The sequence below is a fragment of the Denticeps clupeoides genome, chromosome 2, assembly GCF_900700375.1.
Source record: "Denticeps clupeoides chromosome 2, fDenClu1.1, whole genome shotgun sequence".
In the NCBI taxonomy this organism is placed as follows: Eukaryota; Metazoa; Chordata; class Actinopteri; order Clupeiformes; family Denticipitidae; genus Denticeps; species Denticeps clupeoides.
Genome location: NC_041708.1, coordinates 30,145,141 through 30,170,498, shown reverse-complemented (window position 1 = coordinate 30,170,498; position 25,358 = coordinate 30,145,141). Strand labels below are relative to the sequence as shown.

The 25,358-nt window shown below is 41.3% G+C and overlaps 1 protein-coding gene across 1 annotated transcript in view; it reads left to right on the top strand.

Moving 5' to 3' along the window:
- Nucleotides 1-25,358, top strand: part of ptprn2 (protein tyrosine phosphatase receptor type N2) — a 152,165-nt gene that overhangs the window by 5,909 nt on the left and 120,898 nt on the right. Inside the window, exons 2-3 of the mRNA XM_028970236.1 lie at nucleotides 8,619-8,669; nucleotides 23,038-23,151. Of these exons, the coding sequence (XP_028826069.1) occupies nucleotides 8,619-8,669; nucleotides 23,038-23,151 (165 nt within the window). The remainder of the gene's footprint in view (nucleotides 1-8,618; nucleotides 8,670-23,037; nucleotides 23,152-25,358) is intronic.

The following is a 25,358-nucleotide window of genomic DNA, read 5'->3' as shown; positions in this document are numbered from 1 at the left end:
GCAATCCCGCAGCGCTTACATCATGAATTCATGCTCATTGGTCACCCTTGTAGCTAACCAATAATGGGTTACAGAATTTGTCTTAGAATGTTCCAGAACAGTCATTTGACAGTCATCTATAAGTCATGTGATTAATATGGATCATGAGAGAATGTCAGTTCATTGAATGTATGGATTTTACAATATTTCTATGAAGATATATTAGCAATATGTTTTTGCAGAATACATTTATCATATACCATAAGAGGGTGTTAGTAGCCTAGTGGGTAACATATGAACCAGAAGACCCAGGTTCAAACCCCGCTTACTACCATTGTGTCCCTGAGCAAGACACTTAACCCTAAGTTGCTCCAGGGGGACTGTCCCTGTAACTACTGATTGTAAGTCGCTCTGGATAAGGGCATCTGGTAAATGCTGTAAATGTAAATCATTTCAATTAGACACCTAATATGTGAGCTTTCAGTTGTCTTTTCATTGAATATAGTTTGGAGTAATACTCTTTGGAGATCTTCTATACATTGATGACCTGATGACTGATGGCTTTCAATAAGTTTCCTTATTGAAAGCTATTTCAATTGGATGCTGTTATGATAATTTCCCAATTATCGATGCATTAAAAAAATATAATTCCCAACTCTAATAAAACACTTTCTGGTAAAAAAAAGGGATCTGGGCTGCGTATCCCAAAAGAAATGAACCTGTGAGAAACAGGAAACCTTCTCATGCCAACTGCTTCTGAAACTCGAGGGAACATACTTCACGAGAGCTTGGAGTGGGCTGGAGGGCACTTCACTTTGAGGTGACCGTGCTGTTGTAAGCACAGATTTTTGAGTTCCTTTTTCCTATACCGACCAAGGCTTCAAGGACATAATCTGTGTGTTTTCAGCATGCTAGTCAGTCGCACTGGGCTTCTACTGTGGAAAATTGCGACGGAATTATTGCAGACTGGGCATTATTTAAAAGTGTAAGTGCAATGTGAATAAGTCATGGGAACAACCTCCCAAAAAAACAACGCTCAGGTGATCCGTTGGAATCAGGGCGGCACACACTCACTTTAATTGGAATGCGAACGTAAATGTGCAGCAGATGGTGAACCAGCAAAGAACTCGTTCCATATCCACGGATGGCATTACTGCAAGGACGGACACTCTTTTTGTTTGGGCCAAGGTCAAACATCTTTCTCACCGTTTGCTTGTACAGATTGTTCTATTATGTATTAAATACAGGACATGCCAGCATTAGGGGGGGGGTAGTAGCCTAGTGGGTAAGTCTGTCACCTATGAACCAGAAGATCACAAATTCACAGGCTCAAATCCCACTAACTACAGTTGTTTCCCTGAGTAAGACACTTAACCCTGAGTTGCTCCAGGGGGGACTGTCCCCGTAACTACTGATTGTAATTTGCTCTGGGGCAAGGGCGTCTGATAAATGCTGTAAATGTCTAGTTACCTGTAAATAAAAAAAGATCTAATTGTGGACTTGTGTTCTTCCTTAATTAACAAGCAACCATACTTCAAAGCAGTGAGACCCAAATGTTATAAGTGGAACAGCACAAGTAGAAATTCAAATATGGATTTAGATTTGAGGACTGAATAATTTACTCTGCAAAGGTTACACAACAACATCAGAAACTTCAGGATTTGTTGGCGATTTGTTCACCAAATAAACCGTCTCTGCCTGTGCACAATTAAAGTGCACAGGCAGGGATAAAAAAAGATACCCATATGTAGATCATATTTTTTTAAATGTTTTTTTTTTCGCAATAGCCTTTATACAATGTGCAATTTCCGCCCGGTGCTGTGTATACTGAGCTTGACTTGTTTTGTGTGGCCTTCGAGTGGGATGTGACTTTAATGAGCAGCAGGGTTTGAAACCGCATGTCCTGTTCTGTGCTGTGTGTTGTCTGAAGCTGAAGCTCATTAGGTTTCAGGTGGCGGTGTACTGCAGAGGGCCATTTCTGCAAGAGTGAAAGCTGTGTTCTCCCTCACACTCACTCTCTCTCACTCTTGCGCTCTCCCTTCAGTGCTTTCATCCCTTGTTTTGCTCACAAATAGCCTCCACAGAGCCAGTGCGCAGCAGACTGTCCTTAAAAAGGTCCTAGTTAATGATGGTGATCATTTGGGGAAAGAAAGGACAGGAAATGGAGCACTTAAGTTCTACATTTATGTCTTGGTGTACGCTGTGCAAATAGCTGCTCCCTCCCAGTCTTAGAAATACTACATTTTTTTCGGGCTATGAGAGAAAAACAGTGAACAAAACACCAATCTATATCTTGCTAAATGAATATGTGCAATTAATATGCAATTCAATGTAAGGTGAGTTGCAAATGAGGTCATATTCACCAGGGCTGCATATAATACTTGATAGTTCTTCAATTCAATTCCTGCAGAAGATCTGAGTCATGGTTTTGACACCATTGGTTTATTTTTATTTATAAAGCGGTACTGCAGGATTCTTTGTAGTCAACTCTGTCTCGACTATGTACCATTATGCACCATGAACTTTGAATAATCCACAGAAGGTCATTTAATGGTAAAGACGTTGTGTGATTTTTAAAAAATGTTGTTTATTTTTGGAATATAGTATCTTTATTTATTGAATATTCATTGTATATATTATATATTGAATTTATTGTATATATTTTTATTTCATTTTTTGTATGGCTGCTACATCTCTCTTGGGAATGCCATTGGACTACCCTGGTAAAGACCTTGACACTGGAAAGCTTATTTAACGACTCCAGTGACACATATTTTTTCATTTTCCTACACAATTACTTCACTAGACCCATGCATTTATTTATTAATTGAACAGGTCCCAGGAGGTCAAATCCCCCTTTTATCTTTTTTTTAAGTGCTCACTCTCGTTTCTCTCTCACGCTCCCTCCCACTGCGAGTTAGTTCATGCTGTTTGTCTCCTGAACCAGAGCCAGCCTGGTGGCTGAAGGTGACTGGGTTTGGGCGTGTTCTCCCAGCCCAGGCTCCAGCAGCAGGTGGCGGGAATGCAGTGAGCCAACAGGGGGCCGGTGTTACGGCCAGCGTCTTCCGCCAAAACAGCAGCTGTAATTGCAGCTGTCAAAGGCAGGGCTGTTTTGAATCTGGGACAGCGTCATGGGCTTCCTGCAATGGGTAGGGAAATAGAATTTCAAACCTGCCCTTACCTGTATTTCATTTCTCACAGTAAACCTAATAGTGTCTGTGTGTGCTATGGAGAGAATGCAGGAGGTACTTTTCTGATTAAAAAATAACAAGCAGAATCTTCTTTTTTATATCACTGCACGAGGGTGGTCAATAAGTCTGAACGAAATACTTGGAACACTTGATTTTCTCAGCTCGTGGTCTAAGTGTGTCTGACTTGTCGTAGTCCTGTGTTACTCAGGTGTAACTATTTCACAAGGTGAAAGAAGGTAGTGCATGTAACAGCTTTCACGCAGAGGTCTTATCAACCTAAATCAATATTCATCATTGGCATTTGATAAGTGTCCAAGTCTGAGCTATTTTTACCTGCGGGCTGCCACATAGCCCACCAGGACCCGGGCTCATTATATCCTAAATTAATATTGCATTGGTCTGAGATTAATGGGATCTGCTGATTATTAGCCGGGTCCAAATGGCCTACCATCTCAACCCAAAGAATAATGAAACATACCCTGTCCGGAACCTCTGTGTGTGTCTGCGCTTATTTAAAAGACAATGAAAGGTACACTTAGAAAAATTGAAGTAATCTGTCACACCTAACATTTTAGCATTGCCGCAATGTGAATAGCATTTTAGTAAAGTAAAAAAACAATTAAAAAAACAATTATGCTTTTTACACTCCGAGAGAGGGGTCATTTGGCCCTATCCCCCTAGCTCTACCAGAGAGGGGCCATGTGGCTCGGTTGTTTTTACATGGGGCCAAATATTTTTTTTACACGTTTTTTATGGGGGGATGGGGAGTGACACATTCTAATGGGACACCCATTTACAAATAAATAGGAACCAACTGTCAGTGATTGCGTGTTTAGTTTCAAATCAAGGGGCCATTTGGCCTTCCTCTGGTAGGGGGGGTCAGAAAAACCTGGGAGTTCTAGTGTTAAGTTAAAGTTAAAGTTAAAGTGAAGTGATTGTCACATGTGATACACAGTAGCACAGCACACAGTGCACACAGTGAAATTTGTCCTCTGCATTTAACCCATCACCCTGAGTGAGCAGTGGGCAGCCATGACAGGCGCCCGGGGAGCAGTGTTTGGGGACGGTGCTTTACCCAATCGGACCGATCGGCCAAGTGGCACCTCAGTGGCACCTTGGCCGATCGGGATTTGAACCGGCAACCTTCTGATTATCATTAACTATTCCGATTTGCTTTAACCATATTTTTGTTGGACCCAGGAATGTAATGATTTCTCATTATTATAAATAACATGACCAGTTTGAAGTCATTTCAGTAAATGGGTATTTTAAAAAATGTAAAGCTATAATAATCATGTTTAATAATATAATTAATAATAATATTCTTTTTACATTATATTATTCATTATATACATTAGTAGGATTACAATATTTGGTTTAATTACTGTTATTTATTGAGGTAAATTTTTTTTTTTCGTTAAAATGAGTTATTATTTTGTTAATCTGAAGTAACAGATTCTAACAGTCTCTTCTATGCTGACCACAGTGCACCTGTGCCAGTAAAGCTGCTCCTCTTTGTATTGCTTAATTTACTTAATTTACTATTACCTAGCAAACCTATTAGCAAAAGCAGCATAAAAGCGCCTCTTGGCACACCCAATACCAAATTTGCCGTCACAGGTGTGCGCTCACTGAGCATTCGCAGCGTGTCTCTTCCAATCAGATTGGGCTTGACATTGAAGCAAAGTCGAAGTGGCTGGCGACAAGCAGCTGCCCAAGTCCTCAGCGCTTGGCAGGCACACCATGTTCTCGCTGAGACAAACAGCATATTACAGCGCAATGGCCTCAAAACTAAAACACATCGCTGTCATTTAAAGCCTTGGCACAGGCACGGAGGCTGAAGTATAGCTCCTCTAAAAGTTGCCGCCAGCACCATGTGACTGTTGTGCCTCATGAAGAAACTTCCAGATATTCCCTTGGGCTGCAGTATCATAAACAGTTAAGACAGCGGGTGTTTTGTGGAGCGTGCCTGTCTGGTCCAATCTACGCACCGTGAAATTGTTAAGTGGGAAGGGGAAAAAATTAAGAAATGGCATAGTCGGCATTCGGTATCTTCAGTGCAAGATTAGCCAGTGACGTTTAGGCCGCTATGGTGATGTTTAATTTAGATACGGCTGCATCCGTCCCAGACACATCCCCAGCGTTTTCCCACTGAGGTGGATCTTCTCTGCCTCTCATACCCTGTAGTGATAAACAAGGCTCCAGCATGATTGCGGTTTTAATTAAGTTTCCTTTTAATCAACTCAGGACGGACAAGTGGGGAGACGGAAAGGGGGGAAAAAATTGTGAAGAGGCGATATAGAGTTGCCTCACTCCTGGATGGAGGAGGTCATGGCAGCTCTCCGCCGTTGTGTGCTTCTTTCTGGAGCGGAGATGGCTGATTACGAAGTGGCTGTAATTAATATTGAAGGCTTCTGAGGCTCTCTGGCTGAGAGAGTAATGATTATGCACTGGAGTTGAGTGGAGGCTATGCACAGTGGAATCTAGCAGTTGGCGCCATGACTAGCCTTGGTGGAGGTGGGCGTTTTCAGGGTGCTGTGCATAAAACCTAAATTACCTGTTCTGTTCCAAAAAAGTTTCAACAAAACCTAAAAAGTGTTTAACATTGATGCATTTATTACCGAATTTAGCATTCACTTGTAATCCAGTTTGTCAATTATAGTCAAGGTGTATGCTTTATTCGGCTACTCAGTATATCCAGATCTTTGGTGCCTTTAAAATTAGTAAAGAAGACAAACATCTACTGACGTGAGGGAACTGTCCATTTTCTTTGTTTCTTTCAACAGAGGTAAAAAAAAAATACTGCCCCTTGCCTAATGAAGTATATGTCCTCCTGAATACATTGCACTTTTAAGCTGTTTCATTGGGGTTAAGCAGCATGTAACATGTATTGAGATGTTTTGGCGATATCTCACACATGTGTATGAGGCAAACGGGGGGCCTGTGGTGCTGTCTCCATCTCACAGGGGCACACTGTCACCCCATTTCACTTTATGGCAGCACTAACCCAGGAGACTCTTTGGAAACGTTCCCAGTGAATATCCTTTGAGTGAACATTTGACTTCTGCACACACACACACACACACACAAACACACACACACCTTGCGTCTGTCTCACAGCTTTAGGAAAGCTTTAGCTCTTTCACTTATCTTGTTGGTTTTTTACGACAGCCACAGTTCTGTGTGTTAAGATAAGAAAAACTTCATTAATCACAAGGAAAATTATTTTGTCCTAAAAGCTTGCTCAAAGCAACAAGAGAAAACAAAGAACTGTAGTAATAGTACAGAAATTGGGATTTGAAAAATTGCCATAGAGAGAGCGGTGGCAGCATGTTGTGATGGATGAAAAATCAACGTTCAACATATAATATATAACACTGTCATATCATATGTATTTAGAATGCTGTATCATTGTTTTAAATAGTAAATAATATCCTATTCAGTCAGTGGAGTCAGTCCCAATATCAGCCCCAATAGATAGCCGGCGCAGGCAACGCGTACATGATAATCTGCTGCAAACTTGGTCATACATCAAAAACATCTAGGAAGCAAGTTGCAGTTGATTCTGTGAGTTTCAAGCCAGCCAGGGTTCTGAGGAAATTCCAAAGATTTAGTCACCATATAAATAATGAGAGAAACCAGAACATAACTCAGGCTTGCTTCAGAATGGTTAACAATGCCCTGCAAAAACAGTGGATGAACAAAAGCATGGACAGAGATGAGAACACAAAAAAGAAGGCACAGGACCACAGAGAATAAGAAATCATTAAACTTCAAGGGGCACAGAGGCACGGAGTCTAGCAGAAACGCTCCTCAATATTGCATCATGTCTAGTTATTCCAACTTATTTGTTGTACCATAGAGGAAAACCACAGGGTGGCATTGTGGCCTTACACCTCCAAGGTTGTGAGTTTGAATCCAGACTTGGGTTTGCATACTCTCCCCGTGTTTTTGCAGATTTCACACAGGTTCTCCGGTTTCCTCTATCTGCCGTGAAAAAGGCATCCATACTAGAACAAGGGTGTCAAACTTGTGGCCTGTGGGCCATATCCCATGAGATCACCCCATACAGAGCCATAATTATGGCCTGGTGACACGACAAATGTATGGCCCGGCAACACACAAACTACAGATCCCACAATGCAGTGCTTCAGTTACCTTGCTGAACTTCAGCTTTAAACTGCAGCTGAATCTGTACAGGAACAGTTCCCACGTTGCAAATGGGTTGTAAAGCAGCTCAGAATTCTTTTTTTGTGCTTTAAAGTCACCAAAGCCCTGTTGGACTTAGTGCGTAGGTCGATCAGTTTGTCAGCAAAGTGCGCACTGCATTATGGGATCCGCAGCCCGTGCGCCACCAGCCTGTCACAACACTGGGCCCAAACAGTGCATCTATACAAAAGTGATCTTGCGAGTTTGACACATGTGCACTAGATGAATAGGCAACTCTAGCTGAACCAACTGATTGCATTAAGCTCCTAGCCTGATGCATCTAGATATAAAGTTTGAAATCAGTCCTGCTGGTTGAGTCAATTGTTAGTTGGCAAATGTTTGAGCTTATTCCACAATTGGTAACTTTTTGGTAGATCTCCTCCAGCTTCACTCCTATCCCGGCACCTAAATATAGAAGGGGAGGGCAGCTTTTTACAGTAAAGTGTTCATGTGGCGTAGTGGCCAGGTAGGATGCTAGTGGGCGAGTGGGCGAGTGGATTCCCTCTATTGTAGGTGTTTGAGTTGCTTTGTCATTTTCAGCCATCAGCCAATGGGGGAGAGATTTCTGGTCATAATGGAATATCTCTGCAGCTTTGCCAAAACGTTTAATCTAATTTCCATCTAGGAGACCTTGAGATCATTTGGGTAACCCCTCTTGTGTGTTCACTTCTGCTCTAGATTGTCAGTGTAGACTTTTTTCTTTCTGTTCTGTTTGTTAGTTTCACTATGGTCTCGTCTTTAGTGATTCCTTTTCTGTCTATGTATATAGACTTGTTTTTAGACTTGATTCCAAAGCTGTTCCCAGCCCAGTACTTCTATTCAGTATTTGGAAATTTATTAGTTTATTCATCTTTATTAGCACTAAGGCAAAGTCTGCTGTAGCTTTTTATATATGAGATCAGTGTTCATGGTGAACTGGTTTCAGCAGCACCTTCAACCTCTCTGCTCATATTCATAGAAACATCATATGTTTTTCTGCTAATGTTCTCTGTCAGGGAGCAAGGGCAGTTCTGTCTCCAGACATAAATCTCAGGGGAACATGTTTGTTTGTGAGTGCGTTACGGCTCAAATTGTTGAGAAGAAAATGGTTTCAGAGGACATTAACTGATCAAATGAACAAAAGCTACATGACATTGGATTTGGACAATTTTTCTTGTCTTATTTTCAACCTGTAGCAAACACACATTTTTTTTCTTAATCTGACTCTCTCTCTCTCTCTCTCTCTCTCTCTCACCCCAGGATGCTTGTTTGAAGACAGGGTCTGTGAGTCATATGAAGTCTGTGCGAACGGTAAGTACTTAATCGGTCTCTTGTTTACAGTGTAAACAATAGGGAATGGGTTTGTTAAAAATATGAAAGCTGGAAAACAGAGAGTCCAGATTCATGTTTTATATCTCATCGAATTTGATTATTTGCCTGAATGGACAGAAAAAATAGATGCCTGCCCTTAAATGACACTTCTTTTTCTTCAACCTTTGGCTGCACGTTGTAAGTCGTTCTGGATAAGGGCGTCTGCCAAATGCCGTAAATGTAAATGCTCCCATTAGGGGTTGCCACCACAGATCACTCGGTCTGCTTGTCCCAATGCACTTCCTGAAGCAACATTTAAGCGGCTTGAGAATTGTGAAGTGCCTCCCCAGTGTTTCTTTAAAATACACAAATGGAAGATAAAAAAAATCATTAAACAAGATTTACTATTAAAAGGCCTGGAAGGTCATATGCTTTCAGCAGAAAGTAAGACTGAGTTTTTAACTTAGTTTTAACTCAGTGTGCGGCATAGCTGCTAGTTTGTATTAATGTGTCTTAATATGAAATGAACAAGATCACATTAATTTTTGTAAATATAATAAAAATTATAGAAAATATAATTATGATCCTATGAGGTCACCGTGGTGTACCCGCCCCTCCACCCCCACTACAACAAGCAAACAGAGCCAATAACAACGCATTTTTGAAGGTAACATCGTAAAAAAACAGCATTTTGTTGCAAGACAGCAGTGTAATAAAAAACATCCTACCCTTGACGCTGGTTAGTGGTAAAATGATGTTCAGCGTTTGTGTGCAAGCACCATAAAAACATATTGAGGAGCAATCAAATATTCTACTGTAGCAGAGACACTTTGACTGCTATTGGGAATAAATTTGATTATCTGACACACAAAATCCACACCATGCATGTGGATAGTAGAATTCATTAACTATGATTTTGCTTAAACAACAGTAAGAACTGTACACTGTTGGTCTCCCACCATGTGCACTGTCATCAGCGCAAAATCCACCATCCCCCTTGTTTGTTTTTACAACTCGACCACTGATATTAGTGTTTGTCATTGCTTAGTCTTCATTTGAAGTGTAGACATTTGTACTTTTTTTGGTGCTTTGCACAGCACTCAGTCTCAGATTTCAGCCTTGGCAATGTGTTGTGTGTGTTTAGGATTGTTCTTCCTGATCCATTTGAGTCCTTTGTCAAAAGATGTTTTTTGTTGACAATGTATCATCCATGTATATTTTTATCAATTCAGTCAAAGAATTTACAGTTTAATTTATTTTTGCATTGTATTTCATTGCTACATCTCTAAATGAGGCTTTCTTTCTATAATGCAATAGTTCTGAGGTTTTAAATTATGTTTGCTGAGAGACGACTCGCTTAACGGAACTCAGTATTCCAGGGATTTATACCTGAAGAAAATAGGGCCAGATAAAAACTGAAGCAAACAATTGTACTCAATTAAACGTGTACAGCCATGAGCGAGCATCTGAAAACTCTAGAGGCTTGGCTCTGCCTGATAAAACTGCCTGAAAATATGAAGAGTGCAGCCGGGGGACTCTTATCAGCCCTTCTCTCTCCATCACTCCATTCCTCTATTTGTTCTGCACTTAATGAGTCTTTCCAAAGCCGTTAGATCCCTTGCTGTCATTTCCTGACGTGCCTATGAGTGTTTCCATGTGACCAATTGTTCCTTTGGTCAAAAATCATTATGATAAAACATAAAACTTTGGCTAGATTGAACTTGAGGACCTTATAAGGGACAAGTTAGGCCCCTGATTATTGTTTTGCTCATCTGTACCGAGGTCAATGTCATATGCTGCCTGCTTGAAAGCCTCAATGACTTAAAATTTAGTCTTTTTGAATGTTAATATCTAAATTCTTGCAGATTGAATTATGCAGAACAGGGTTCTTCAACTTACTGGAAAGTATGGGTTCTGCTGATTTCTGCTGATTTGAACAAGAAGACCAGAAAGTCAAAGGTTCAGACCGCATTTACTACCATTATGTCCCTGAGCAAGACACCAGGGGAATGCTCCAGGGGAACTTTTCCTGTAACTAATTATTGTAACTCACTCTGTATAAGTGTGTCTGATAAATGCAATAAATGTAAAATTTCCTATCCTGTGAATCGGGTGTTAAGGCATTTGAAGCCATCATTGAACTTGTCTGAAAGGGGTTACTCCGGTCCGGGATCGGGGCACTGAAACAGAGCGCAAACTGTATTCTGATTATCACTCATTTAAACAGTAACTAACGAAATACAATTACTCATAGTTTGAATCGTTTTCACCTGTGTTGAATGTATAAAGCTGCCCTGTTCGTTTCGGTTCACCATCGGGTCTTTGTTGTGTTACGCGTTCACCTGTTACCAGATGTCTACCCTGTCCTGTTTCGTGACGTCATGCGTATGCGTCCTTCTTCCTCGTCATATCTTCTCATCGTCTCCATTCACCTGCTTCGTCCTGCCACCAAGGTTGTGACAGAAAGACCCGACCACGCATTTGGGCGCAGCTGACAGCGCTCTGCTGAGATCAAAGGAGCCGCGACTCGCCGGGAGGACGCCGCCAGCTTCCTTGTCCCTGGCAAAAGTTGGCTTCATTTTCCGCAGGGTCCCGACCCCTGCCTCTCAGTCCTGTGTCTGGTGATGTTGAAGGTGGGAAGCGGCCATTCAGCGGGGCGAGCCGGAGATTGACCGTGGACGACGGATGAGGTGCCGGTACCACACTGGCCTGAAGCAGTCTGCGCAGGACTACAGTTGCTCGTCCATCGTGAATACCGGACCAGTCATTCATTCATTTACCATTCATCTCAGCTGTTCATCTTTTCTCTTCTCATCTCATCTCAAGTGAATTCTACTCGTCTCATCTCATCGAATCATTCCCTCCCTCTGTGGACTGCGTTGCCTGGCCCGCCAGGTATCGTACCTAAGAGGGGGGGTACTGTCATGATCCGGTCCGAAAGGGCTTACTCCGTACCGGAGTTTCACGTTAGTCATGTGTAATGTTCCCTAATCGTTTTCACCTGTGTCAAATGTATAAAGCTGCCCTGTTTGTTCCTGTTCACTGTCGGGTCTTTGTTGTGTTACATGTTCACCTGTTACCAGATGCCTCCCCTGTCCTGTTCTGCACAAATTAAACCCCGGTTTCGGGACGTCATGCGATTGCGTCCTTCTTCCTTAACATCTCTTCTCATTGTCTCCGTTAACCTGCCTCGTTCTGCCACCAAGGTTGTGACAGAACTTTCTGAATTGGAGTTTGGAGTGCTTCCGACTAATTGTACTGTTGCTAATAATAGAAACAATAATTGAATGCCAATCTCACTGCTGTTGGTTTGATCGTTTTTCGTGCATGCAGAATGCTTCCTGTGACATCGTTATGGCATCATGCGAACAAGTCTAACTAAAAGAACTTTATGTCCTCTACCATTTCATTGTCAAAAGCCATAGCACCACACAATTTTGAGCTTTTTCCTGTACCAAAAAAGCCTTGACCAGTTGCGGCATGGAATCACTAAACCTATGAAGATATGTTGTGGTGTCTGATGTCATGTCCTCAGTGGCACCTTGGTGGCTAGGGAATCAAATCAGCAACCTTCCAATTATGGGTCTGCTTTCTTACCCGCTAGGCCCCCAGTGCCCTCTGAAAATATAACCAATAATGTTCACTTCACCTGTCAGTAGTTGTAACTAATGTTACAGATCAGCGTATACAACTACGTAAAAATACATAACAGAATACAGAACTACATAATTGTCTGTTGTCTGCTGCTGTTTGTGTCTGTCTTTGTGGCTTGCATAGAGAATAGTGTTGATAGCAGCTTGTGATTCAATGGCTGGGATATGTTCATCAATAATGTGCATATTTATATCAAGACATACTGTGTAATTTGTGTAACAGTTTTTTTATGTAATTAGAAAACAACACTGTTAATATGTCTTTTGGTTAAGAAATTGTTATTATAATTAAGATGGTTGTAACTGTTTTTTGTCTGTCGTATGTAATTAACATGGAGATCTGGCACATTTATGTAATGTGAATCCTTATTCATGAGTTATGGCAACATCGGTTGGATGCAGCTAGCCAGACTGGAGGCAGATTGCTTCATTATGTGTAAACAGACTCATTACTAGCATCATTCAGAGATGCCATTTTTCACCAAGGAATCTTAAAAAAAGCTTTTTGGTCAGCCTTTTTGGCATGTTTTCAAAGCAATCTCAGATTTAGCCCAGTTCTCACATGGGACCTTGGAGAAGAAATAGGTTAGAATGGGGTGAGAATGAAAAAGCTCTTAGTGATGTGGAAGGCAGGTCATCACTCGCGGGTGAATAAGTGAGGAAGATTTGTGATGTTACATTAGGCTCTGGATGCATGAGAGTGGGTTAGTAAATTTTGGGATTATTTTGGTTCAGATTGGTGGGTTGTTCTGTGATTTTTAATAACGGGAACTTAATCAGGTGAGTGGTGCTGAATGAGGTCATCATATTAGCAGGGACGGCAGGGAGCACATCATAGCTTTATGGTTTATGGGATAATTTATGGACGGCCCTCCTCACGGACATGACACTGTTCCCTAATACAGATCTACGACCCCTGGTATATGTCACTATGTCCTGTCACTCATGCTCTTCCGAAACCTAAAACAAATGGAAAAGGTACCTTCTGCTCTGTGGAGATTTATAAGAAGAAAGGAAGAAGATCATTGGCTGTAAATGTGGCGGCCTCACATTTGTCCATTAATAGTGAAGTGAAATGAATAAAGTGATATGGATTTATCATATCTCAGTGAGGTTCCCACAGAGACAACGACAGCATGTTTGTGTGTGACCATTGTAGATTTTTCTTGTGCTCTGGAGGGAACAGAGATATTAATAGCAGGTGTGTGTGTGTGTGTGTGTGTGTGTGTGTGTGTGTGACATGATGATGGAAATCTTGGAATCTTGCCTTAAACGTCATAATAAATTTTTATTAGGCTCAGGGTTCAAAATGAGTTGTGCAGGTTATTGCTGAAATCCAACATTGACGACACCAAACCACAGGGAGGAAATCATATTGGAGACACATCTGCTTACTTACTATGGCAGCGCTCAATAGATCAATGTAATATAATTGTGAAATATTGTTGTTATACATCATGTCGTGACCTGTGCATTGTATGTTGATGGAACAGTCAACAGCCAGTCTTCTGTCTTTATTTTGTTTATTTTTAATCTAGCATTTTAGCATGTCCTCTCTGTATTGACATGTCTGCCCAAAGGCATCGGATGGCATTTTTATAACATTATCAGCCCCCCTGTCTGTCCATAAATCATATGTTTTTCAGGTGAGTTTGTGTTTTAGGGCGGTCTGCCTGTTAAACTATAAATCTCTGTAGAAGCCTTTTGGATTATCTCGCCTTTTGACAGGCACCTTGGGCAATTTTTTTTCCAGTATTGTATTTTTTTTTTTTTAATCGCACAGTGAAAAACATGCCGATACCTTCACTTGCAATGAGGAAAAACCACACGGTGCAAAAAGATTCAAGGCCTTCTTACCTTCTTATGTACCGTGCTCCTCTCATTTATGTAACAGCTTGAGCAGTCAGGCACAATAGTTCTACGTGTCTGCGTGACTCCTTCCACATTGGTGTAATCTGCCGCCTTTTTGCCGTAATGAGACGCATTACACTCGTCTGGGCAGCAATAGGCTGGAGCGTGAAACTTTGAGTAGTTTGTTCTTGAAACTTCTGTTGCTCTTTGCTACCCCCTCCCTGTCCCCGTTGAATACCTTCTAGAGAAGATGATGACATGACAGCGTGTGTTGTAAGGGCACCACGGGTAATTGTGCCACTGTTTTTTTTCCCTTCTTTTCTTATATAAGAACGGCCTCATAGCCTACCCTTTTTGGAGCGATTGACTTCCCATTTTATTTGCAGGCATTTTAATCTCCTGCTGTGGCTCAGCATCTCACTGTAATAATAATCTCAGCAATATAGCACACTCTCCATGGCCATTCTCCCAGGTGGTCCTGCCCACAGAGGATCCTGCCTGGGAACAGGTGCCCAGCTGACTGTCTATGTTCCTTATCTGTTCTGCTGTTTTTATTCTGCAGATTAGTAATATAGACATCTGTGCTGTACTATGCATACATTCCTTTTATTGTGCTGATTTTATTATCATTATTAATATTTTTATTATACACCAATAGTATTTTTCAACATGGTGTTTTATTAAGGACAAAATCAATGATCGCTGAGGGTGTTATTCAATATTCACGATTATTCACTATAATATCATGCGTGGTCTAAATTTCTGGTGAAAGTGTTTTTCTGTGACAGTTCATTTTATTACGAATATCATACAATCTTAGTCTGCTGTTGACCAGCAACATCTCAACAAAAACAAAATGTAACGGTCCAGCATGAGCTGGGTGCAATTACCGGTCCCGGTGTACTGAGTGCAGGACCCACAAGTTCCTGATTCCCTGCACCTGGTTTCCCTCCTTTATAGGAGTACCGGCACCAGAAACTGCTATTTCATTTTTGAGACACATCTTTCACAGAATGTCCGGACAAGCAGGTATGTGGACATAAGTATGTAGAAGTGACTACTACAAATTCTTTGTGAGACTTCAGCTGTTTTGGTATCCAAGCTTCTGCGTGACCTTTTCCACTGTTTGTGTTGGACATATTGTGAAGGATGGCTCAGATGTTCCGACCGCACCGACTAATGGCCTGGCATCTCGTCTGACATTTGCCTTCATCCCATCTTTGCCCATTTACAATCTGCCTGAGCTATATCTAGACACGTTCCTCTGTCCCCACAGGAATAGCAGGAAGTGCTCGTCTGGGGGGGGGGCTGACGTCACCCTTTTTCCTGACAGCAGGGGATGTAGTGATGGCAACGGCTAGCGGTAGCTGGTAGTTCGTCTGTGTGGGGTGAGTGAATGTAGAAGGCCGTGGAGACTTTATTTAACTGATGCCTATGTTCTTTGCTACACTGGAAAGGCCAAGGTAAACATTCACTGGCTCTTTATCCTCCAAAATGAGCCTGATCTGCTCTTTATTTGCCTTTCCGCATGCGGCTGGTCTTAGAGCCTGTGCCTGTGTACATAAAGGCTTGTTTTTTCAATGGGAATGAAGATTGAAAGCAAAAAAGTAACCTTCAAAGGTAGACTTGCCACAAATTCCTTCAGCTATTGCAAATGCCAAAGCCAGACTTGAGTTTAATGCCAATCTGTTTGTTATAATGTCACAGGCATATGTTTTTTTCCCCCCACTGACAAAATGTGAAGGCTCATGTTTGTCTTGACATTGATACTGGAACATTCTTTACAAAGATCTCCTTCATCACCAAAGGGCATGAGGACCGAGGCAGGTTTGTTTTGAGGATGGACTGAAGGTCTTAAGACAGCGATGACAACGTAATGAAACCATATTCAAGCTGCTCAGGGTCAGAGTACTCAGATTGTTCACACAAGCTGACTTCCTGTTGATTCTAAGTCTGGGAATTACTTTAAAATGTCCAGGTGCAGCACTGCTGCCACACCACCAGAGGTCCTTTCGGCTCAATTTTCTGACTGTTCCATTGTTGTCTGAAATGCTGTAGGCCACTTTCGAACCCTTCCATATTTATGCTGTGTGCTTCTTAAAAAAACGTGTTATGTGATATGACCCTTCTTAAATTTAACCTGCTTTTGGGGAGACTTCCTCCACAGAGAGAAAATTTGTAAAGCATTTGAGTTAATTTTTATGTGAGGTTCTAATTAAGGCATTAGAACCCTTAGAGATTCGAGAGTCCAGATGTAGAGCAAGATAGGGACACAACATTTTTACATTACCGATGGCCAATTTACTTATATTTAGGGAGGGCTGTTTTTATATCCTGACTCTCAGAGGCCATCATCCCTTCCTTTACGGCATGAGAAATACAAGGTGTGGCCAGTAAATTGACCAGTGGGTGAGGATCGAGAGCCCTGAATATACTGGACTGATTGCCACGCTGCTTCGAGCTTTGATGATGATTCTGCAGACCCTTATTGAAATTGAATGTAGCACTCCCTTGGTTATTCTACTGTTAAAATTTAGTAACGGTGTTCTGGTTTAAAATAAATAAAACCATTTGTCTGGTTGTCTGGTACATTGTTCAGAAAGGCAGACAGCAAATATTAGCAGATGCTTCTTGCACAAATTAAGGTGTAATAATTGTAACAGAGATCCTAATGGGTGGTAGTGGCCTTGTGGGTAAGACTCTCGCCTGTGAACCAGAAGACCCGGGTTCAAATCCCACTTACTACCATTGTGTCCCTGAGCAAGACACTTAACCCTAAGTTGCTCCAGGGGGGACTGTCCCTGTAACTACTGATTGTAAGTCGCTCTGGATAAGGGCGTCTGATAAATGCTGTAAATGTAAATGTAAATGAGTCCTAGAAAACTTCTGAGCCAATCATATTGCAAAGATGGAGGTGCACCTTGTATTTTAAGAACTCCTGGTCATCTGCTGCCAATTTTACTTTTCTTTCAATTTTAATTTCGTAATGCTGGCAGTGAGTTCATTCCTTTTTTTGTTCTCAAGTTCTTTTTTTCAAATGCCACAGAGACAGAGGTTGGGGTAAGTGGTTGGATGAATATGGAGGCTTATGGAGTTTTCCATAGTTTCCAGGTGATGGGTAGAGGTTTGACCCAATTAAATGTCTGCGTTGATGTTGATTACTCATCTGCGCCATTCAATTTTGATCATTCTTCATTGAGGCTCCTATCCTCTTCCCTCCATAACTTTGCATTCACTCCATGATCTAGATAAAACCTGGACAGAGAAAAAGATGCTATCGTCTCTGCTTCTTTGCTTGATAACATCAGTGCTGTACTTCATAAGTTGTTTGCACCCTGATTGACAGCACGAGCTTGTGCAAGATGAGTTGAAAGAGAGAGAATTATATGAATAATTTAAGGGCTCAAGTATCTTATACTACTGGTCAGGGTGTGTGAGTGCTAATCAGGTGACTTTTACTGAGATCCAACCTGACTTTTTGTTTTTTTGTTAAGAAAATTAATAATTCTGTTCCAATTCTTTGCTTAATCTCTACTGTTCAGCATATGTATTTACAGCCACTGCATTCGACTCGTCATTATTCTGCTAACATTCTGTAACCTGTGATGCTTTTAGTCTTTACACTCAATAGGAAAATAGTTGTAGCTGCTGTGCCTGTTACCATTTTGCATACAACAGTAAGTATGGCACATGCATTTTATATTGTGACCCATAACTTCTATTTACATTATATTATCAATATGCGTGTCTATTCAAGCATAACTGAAATGCATGCCTTGGGCATGTTCAATTACACATGCTGAAAATATGGTAAATAATAAAACAGATTTCTTCAATAGCTTTTCTAATTGCCTAGGATATTGGAGAATAATTCAGCCTTTTCCCCAAAGCCTAATTGTCTGTTTTTATGAACCTAACATATTAGAAGAGGGGATTTTATACAAAACAAGATATTCTTTTGGAGGCAAGGTCTGGCAGGGAATATTAAATGCAGTTTTTGACTGATATGAAATACAGTGTTATCTGTGGATGTTAGTATTTTGAGTGTATTCAAAGATCCATGGAGCATGAGGTCGACATGCCATATCGTATAACACAGAGGAACTCGGATTACAAGACTTTAGCGACCCATTTACCTTTCCGATATGGATAATCTGCTCACTTCTGTCTGTCCATGTTGTTTTAGAATGGAAGGGTTTCTCATCCACAGTCATTTACACACTTGAATGGAATGTGAAGTGAAAATGTCTATGGATGCCAGGTGAATGAAAAATAAATGGTCCTCTCAAGAAAAAAGTCATCTCACAAAAAAGACAAGAGGAGACAAGACTGTATGATGGATCGGAAATGCTGTCAGACAAAATGATCGTTCCTCACAAGGCCAACACGTTTCACAGAACCCACATTACGAAAGGGCGTAATGTTGTGAATTTGTGCGGTTAAAAATATCCCACTGTGGCTCACGCTCCCTCACACTTCTGCAGATGACTGGTCGACTCGGGGGAGGAGGTGAGCTTGCAGCATTGTGCCTGTGAACGATTATTTTTAATACCACGCAACGGTTTATCAATACCTGCTCTGATTCAGAGATACGTAAGGGCCCAGTCTCCTGTGACTTATGCCTGTCTGATTAAAATATGGGCGAAAATAAAAAATAAAAAAAACACCACCGTTTGTCTCACAATGCCCATTAGGAGGCTCGCATTGCCCCAGGCACATTTGTTGTGTTCTAATGAGGTCCTTTGGTTGCTTGCAGTGCCGCAGTTTCAGCTATTAGCTGCATTGCCTGAGGTGTATTCCTCTCTCAACCACTCTTTCGAGTCTCATTTAAGAGCATCTCAGAGGATTTTTATAGCTTATGCTTAGACTAGGGTTTTACTTTAATTAATCTTTTAGTGTGTGCACACGTTGCAGATTGATCAATAATGGTGTAGGGGAATGGTGTAGAACTTTTGCGCTTGCTGAAGCAGTATCGATAAAGGTAAACATGCAGAATCTATAGGAGTGGGGCGCGAGTCGCATAACGGATGATGAAACTGAAAGCGGCACACATCCATCAATGCTTTCGCCTTTTGCGGTCTCCACCTTGTGGAGATGCAGCCTTACTACAGCCCCATATTCATCACCGCATGTCTGACGTTTACATTACCGTGGTGTTTCATTACTGCTTCGAAAAAGGCAGCCGGGGACTAAATAATCCTCATTAAATACCCAGACAGGACGTGTGAACATTGCCCTTCCAGTAATCATGAGCCACTAAATTATAATGGAATCATAATGAGGCAGCTTCCCAGCCAAGGACCAAATTTAGTTCTATTCTCCTGGTCAGTGTTTTCTCTGCGTAAAACGCAGTTCAGGAATTAAAATGTTATGTGCCGAATGTTTGCTGGCAAGTCCCTGATAGAACAGAAGGCTCCATGTGTAATCTAGGGGAAATGATTGCACGGGGTGTAATGAATTCGCTCCGTAAACGTTCGAGCGCTCGGAATGTGCTGTTTTTTGGCTGAGTAGCCGTGGCCTTCCTGCACTCCGGGCTGTGAGAAGGTCGTTTTGTAATTACGCCGTTCCATGGCACACTGGTGATCCCTGTTGTGATTTGACCTCGTTGAGTCCTGCTGCACCCCATCTTATTTATTCTGCTTTGCTGACCTGGCAAGGGGGGACCTGAAGCAAAAAATTAGGGGAGCAGCAGTCAACTTCATTGTGGACTTTGACCCTTATCCATTAATCAGAACTATTTAACTGGCGCCGGCACACCCATGTTCTTGTAAATATCACAGATAATAGTTGCACTAGGAACTGTAGCATGGATCTATATTTGAGCGTAATCACTGTAATTAAGTGCTGTTATTTCTGGAACTGGCTGCTGGAGAAATGATAGTCAATGGTGGTGGTTGTCATGGAAACAGACTGGGAGACAGCCACTCTGCTGGTGGTAATGTCACCGTAGTGAAGCTTTTGCAAGGGCGGAGTTAAGTGAAGATAGATCATGTCTCTTACCTGCTTTTACTGATGACAACCTGTATTTGCTATAAAACCGGCCCATATTTGTCTCTTTTATGAAATTAAAAACATCACATCCATTCAATCATGAACAAAACTCGATTGGTCCATCTCGAGTAAATGTGAAATTATATTATGTGTCCTGAGTTCACTTGCATAATGATTTAATTATATGTAATTCTCCCACTTCCACAGTATCCCACTTCACCGGTGACAAAAGATTCACAAGATATGGACAAAATTGCTGAATTAATAAGTGTTAGATTTTGTTTGTGTAGTTATACCTCTTTTTTCTCTTGAATAAAATAATTCATGAAAAAGGCTTAGTGACTGTTAAAAAAAAAAGATTCTTTATGACAGACATGCCAACGAGTTTATTGATCCCGCTGGAATCTGTGGCACAGATGCTGCAGCCCCAGCAGTCTACACGGCCCAGTGGATACATATATACAGATCCGGGCTTCTGCTCATCTCTGTCATGTGCCCACAATCAGTGTTGGAGAAGCAGGCGATGCTTGTGTGCGATAAGGGTGTCATGCGAAAGAAGCAGTTTCATGTCATTTTTTGGGCCTACCATCCTTTTTTTTTTTTTTTTGCCCATCTTCTGTCCTTCCTTCATTCACTTTCATTGTCCCTGATTCTCCCACATCATTCTCTCTCTCTCTTTCTCCCCCCCGTTGCTTAGTAATTTTCTACATCAGCGGCCTGTCTAACATATCTTAGGGTGGTGGCTCGGCTAAATTGCGCAGAGTCTGCTGTTAAGCCGTCATACCCCGGCTGTCTCGCTGTCAGCCTGATGTTGGAAAATTTCATCCAAGAGTTTGATTTTTCTTTCCAAATTTTTTTTTTCTCTTTTGAAAACGTATTTTTCCAAGGTTACTGTTTATTTGAACTGGGTTTAGACATTTAGATGATCATACGTGTAATAAGCATGCAGGCCATGTCCCCCCAGGAGGCTGGGGCTGTAATTAAAAAATTAATGCCTGAGCCACAGAGGTTGTGTACGGCACACAGGCGCATAAAACAAACTTCCTCTTCACCACAGTGGCAGATTTGTTTTTTCTTAATAATGTGCAATGTGCAGCTTTGCTGCGAGGATGTGTGCACATTTAAATGAAAATTGCACTTGAGGGAGGGTGCTTTGTTCGACAACACTTCTCCTTCTGCAATTTGTGCTTTTTAAATATGACAGGATGGAGCAAAATTGTAAGGGCTAATTGGTCTAAGATGGTAACCTGCAATTATCTCAGACGCGGCATCAAGGGCTCTGGATGTCCTCGCTGTCACAGTGCAGGCTGAGAAGGTATGATTATCTTCGACAGTGATTATCTTAAGCGCTGCCTAAATACAGTTGGAGTTTCAGCCCTTGAGCTACAAGGGAGCAGAGTGGACTGAATGAAGCCAAACCAGCAGCATTACATTTTTACTCACGTTTTACTCAAACCTGAGGGCAGGGGCCCAGATACTGTGGGTCTCACAACCCGGTATAAATGGCAGGTCTTTGTGATGCAAAATTTTTCATTTTTTTCTATTTGCATCACAAAGGATTTTTGCACTGTTCTCCTGACTCAACAATTGCTTTCAACAATTATTACCCTTCTTTGATTCTTTGTAAGCTATCGGCTTTTTTGCAACTGAGTAAATTAGAGGAAACGCCTGCACCAATCAGCCTTACAACAGGGCTCTGTCAGGCTGCTACCGCGGATTAGGCAACTGTGATTAGAGCCCTGTAAACGGAAGCTGTGAGCATGAGAAGAGGCTGCAACATTAATGTGGATACTGAACCCTTACCTTTTGTGTTTGCTAGTTTGGTTACTGTCCTTTATGACACATGGGATTCGTTTGAGTTTCCTTTCTGTTCCTTTTGACCCTCAAGCCATGTTATTTTGTGTTTGAATAAAATCCTGAACCTTCATCATGTCCCGCTTCTGCACTTCATTTCCCCCACGACCCAGAGACAAGACAGTTGAACTTTATTTGAGATTAATTGATGTGAACCCATGAACACTGAATACAGCAATTAAATAAAAAAAGTACTTCAACAAAGTATTATTTTATGGATGTGTACACTTATGCAACCAGCACTTTGTCACTTTAAATGTGGGAAAAGCATAAATCACAAGAATCTGCCATTTTAACAGGGGTGTGTACACTTTTTATTATATCTGCCATATATAATAAAAAACAATTGCCCTGAAAAGAGGAATGATTTTTTTTTCTGAAATCACTGAAGAGAAAACAATGGCTTTCAGGTCATTTATATTCTCTGGAAGCCCAGCTGATTTTTTTTTCCTGCCGTCCTCTGTTCGAGCCCAGATAGGCACTGAATTATGGAGCTGATAGGAGCCTTGGCTTGGGTTGCCTAGCAACTGCCTATCAAGTGAAGCGGGCCCCCAGTGATGGGGCCAGATAAGCAGACTCAGATAAGAGGTGTGTGCTGATGGCCCTCTGCTTATCTAAACAGCGTGCAATAAAATAAATAAAAAAATAAATAAGAGAGAGAGACAGAGAGAGTCATGGATGGGTGGGGTGGATGGAGGCAGCCTGACCCCCAGCATCTATTAGCACCCTGAACAACAGCTCAAGGTGTACAAGAAAACTGTCTCAGAGGGAACAAAAACAACTTCAGCCACTTCCTGCAGTGCTGAAAGAACACTGATGTTTCTCTTCTGGCCCGGCCTGTTTGACTTTGTCGGTGAGAATGGATATATAAATATAAACAAGTAAAATAGATAAAAATGTCAATGTGTCAAAAGGGTGAACTAATTTACTGTATTTAATGCATTTTGGTGTTGATATAAGACTACAACATCTTATTTCTTTAGCAAATATGACTCAGAGTGGCTGTGGTTGTGTTACAGATGGCCTATTTGGGAGGTGCCAGTCGTATCCTGTGACAGAGGCGTATACCTATGATGTCTCGCCCACTTCGCTTCAGCATCTTAGGGCCATCCTCCAGAAGCTGGCCCACAGAGGTACTCTACCATGTCTTTCTATCTATGTGTCCATGTCCATAACTTTTATTTCTTATAGGTTTATTATCATTATTTTAAAATATTTTAAAATTTATTTCTTCGTTTACATAGGTATTTTAAAGTGGTGTCACTTACATTCAATGTCTAGACAAAAAAAATCCAATACCAGTAAGTCGTGCCGAATATGACAATGTTCTAATGAGTTCATTTTGATATATTAAAATCTTTATTAATTTTGACTGTCAATTTCCTCTTTTTTTGGTTCATGTATCCTGCTTGCCATAGTTTTATGGACTGTGTAGGTAGAGACGTGCCTGAAGGTTGTTGCGGTGCCGTGGCCGTCCAGGTGCAGTCAAAATCTAATTGACCTGTACTTTTACAAGACATTTCTTGTGTTCATTTCTCAAATGAATGAGCACACTGCAGGCTGGGTAATTATGTTAGATGGGCCTCTCTGCCTCCCCGATAAATGCAACTCACCTAATTGGCTTGTACCAAAGGGTCACTACAGGGTAAACAGCACTGACATGCCAGCAGAGGTCGTGGGGTCAATGCAGTCATGCCTGCTTCACTGAACTTTTACTTAAGCTGAAACCTAGATTTTCTTTGCAGCAACTTCTGACAAAATTAGACATTTAATTAGGCAATAGTATATATGTATAGTTAAATGTTGGTATATAAATATCAGTTTTGTTTTTTCTTTTTTATGTGTATGTGTTTTTATGTTCATATTGCACAATTCAGTTTTATTTTCAGTTGCTTAATGTACACAGTAGTAGTCATGTGGAAGGAAAATTTAGTAGGCCCAGACACTCCACAAAATTTAGTAGGCCGGACTCTCCACGTGTTTCACCTTTGGTCACGGAACAGTCAGAAGACAACTGTGTATCTTTGGTCTGACCTTGTTGATGCAAAAGCTTGACGCAAAAGCTGGACGTAATCTTATAAATGAAAGGTTCTGTGACGCTGATGGGCGCCACTGTCCAAAGTGGTGCGAGCTTGCTTTTTGACCTTTATATACCCCAGATGTATAAATGCTTGTGAACTGTAATCAAGCAGGGAGGAAGTTCTCTTGTGGGGCCCCCCGTGCGCGGTAAAATAAACTTGGATAATCAATTCAGTTGACTTCTTTTATGGCAGCTCCCCAGACGGCAGTCAAATGAATATATAAAATCTAAGTCACTTCATCCAATCCATATTATCTACTAATCATAATTTAATAATAATAATAAAAACAATAATGATAACATCGTATTTTATTAATATCGCAATATACTTGGATCATTTATTGGTTCAAAATAATAATGTTACATAAATTAATCATATTTTAGAGCCTCAGAGCAAGAACACCTGGGTCCCAGCCTTTTGGGTTTGTCTGAATGCATTGGTTTTCTCACACCACCCACAGACATGTAGACTCCTGTCTAGCACCCTGTGCAGGGGTCATTTCTGTCATGCACCTGGGGTAGGATCCAGCGTCCCTGCAACCCTGACATAGATAAATAGGTTTGAAGATGAATAGATGATTGGATTGATAACTTGATGAAAATCCACAGCTCCCCTTTATTATCCTCTACATCTTAATAATGCAGTAACTGGAACAGAGGCACTGAAATCGGTGTAAAACTGGCAAAGAAAATGAACACAGATCCTAACATACTAACATGTTCTAACATGTTCTTTTCTAAAGAGTTCATTTAACAGCAGCCACATTTTCTATGCACACAGGACAGTTAGCACCATGACTGATCTGATGCTGACAGGGAGAAATTGCCAGCTGTTTTGATTTCAGCCCGTTGGACGAGTTATTGAGCTGCAGCCCTCGTCTTAGCGGGAGAGACATCATTCTGCTTGGCTGGACGCTGTGCGTCGTGAGCTCTGTAACAAGGGCATGTGGAGGCTGGGCAGGTGACCATCGATACTGTCAATACCACTTCCTTCACACAAGTTCATTCTTATTCATCCAAGTCTCTTTACAAAATCCGAGCCAGGGGAAGATACGTCAGTGCTGGTTGAGGGAGAATTTTGAAACTGCACAAATCGTTTGCAGACAGCATAAACTCTAGGAACAACAGAGACTGGGGACTGGAGTGACAAGGTGCAACAGAGATGTTCTAGCGGCCCATTGCTGCTTTTGTCATTTATTTATCATGCTTGAATTCTACAGGTATGGTCTTCAGGATACCAAAAAAAAAAAAACAAGACAA